The 631-nt window shown below is 37.6% G+C and overlaps 1 protein-coding gene across 1 annotated transcript in view; it reads right to left on the bottom strand.

Annotated features, from left to right (window-relative positions):
- Positions 1–9: 9 nt before the first annotated feature.
- LOC105510458 (U2 small nuclear ribonucleoprotein auxiliary factor 35 kDa subunit-related protein 2-like) overlaps positions 10–631 on the bottom strand; it is a 13,949-nt gene continuing 13,327 nt past the window's right edge. Inside the window, exon 4 of the mRNA XM_011940258.1 lies at positions 10–196. Coding sequence (XP_011795648.1) covers positions 79–196 — 118 coding nt within the window. The 3' untranslated portion in view covers positions 10–78. The remainder of the gene's footprint in view (positions 197–631) is intronic.

Consider the following 631-nt stretch of genomic DNA (forward strand, 5'->3'; position numbering starts at 1 on the left):
TCGACCTCCCAAGATAGGCAGCTGTTCATGAGAGTTACTATGGTGAAGTAATCAGTTTGTTCACTAGTTACGTGGCTCCTACCGTACCTCTTGTTCTTCTTGCCGTTTTTTAGCCGCCTCTTCCTTTTCCTTCTTTATTCTGAATTCTTCTTGTGCCTTCTGCTCTCTTAGCAACCACTCCTCATGTAATCTTTGCCTATCAGTATAATGATGTAATCAGACAAAAGAAATGGGCATTCATCCACAAATACACACACACGAGAGCAAAATGACACATTTTGGGACTGATTCAAATATCACGAAAGCTATTTTCTATTAAAGCAGTCAAGTGGATGTAAGAGAACGAGAAGAGTAGAGCTTTTGGAAAAGCACCACGTGTTAGCAACTATCTTCCCAATGGGCAATAACTTAAAATCCCTCTTATATTTCATAGGTATATATGGCTGTGACATACTTTACAGAAAAAAAGGACACTATGACTTTCCCTCTAGACTGATCACAGTGACGTTTAGGTGTCAATAAAATGGGTAGCAAGTTTCAAAGCAGCATCTACCTTTTCACATTCAGAAAGCATTTCCTTTCCTATTCTATGCAATTATTTTTATTTATTTATTTATTTTGAGACAGAGTA

This window comes from Colobus angolensis, unplaced genomic scaffold, assembly GCF_000951035.1.
Source record: "Colobus angolensis palliatus isolate OR3802 unplaced genomic scaffold, Cang.pa_1.0 Scaffold188, whole genome shotgun sequence".
In the NCBI taxonomy this organism is placed as follows: domain Eukaryota; kingdom Metazoa; phylum Chordata; class Mammalia; order Primates; family Cercopithecidae; genus Colobus; species Colobus angolensis.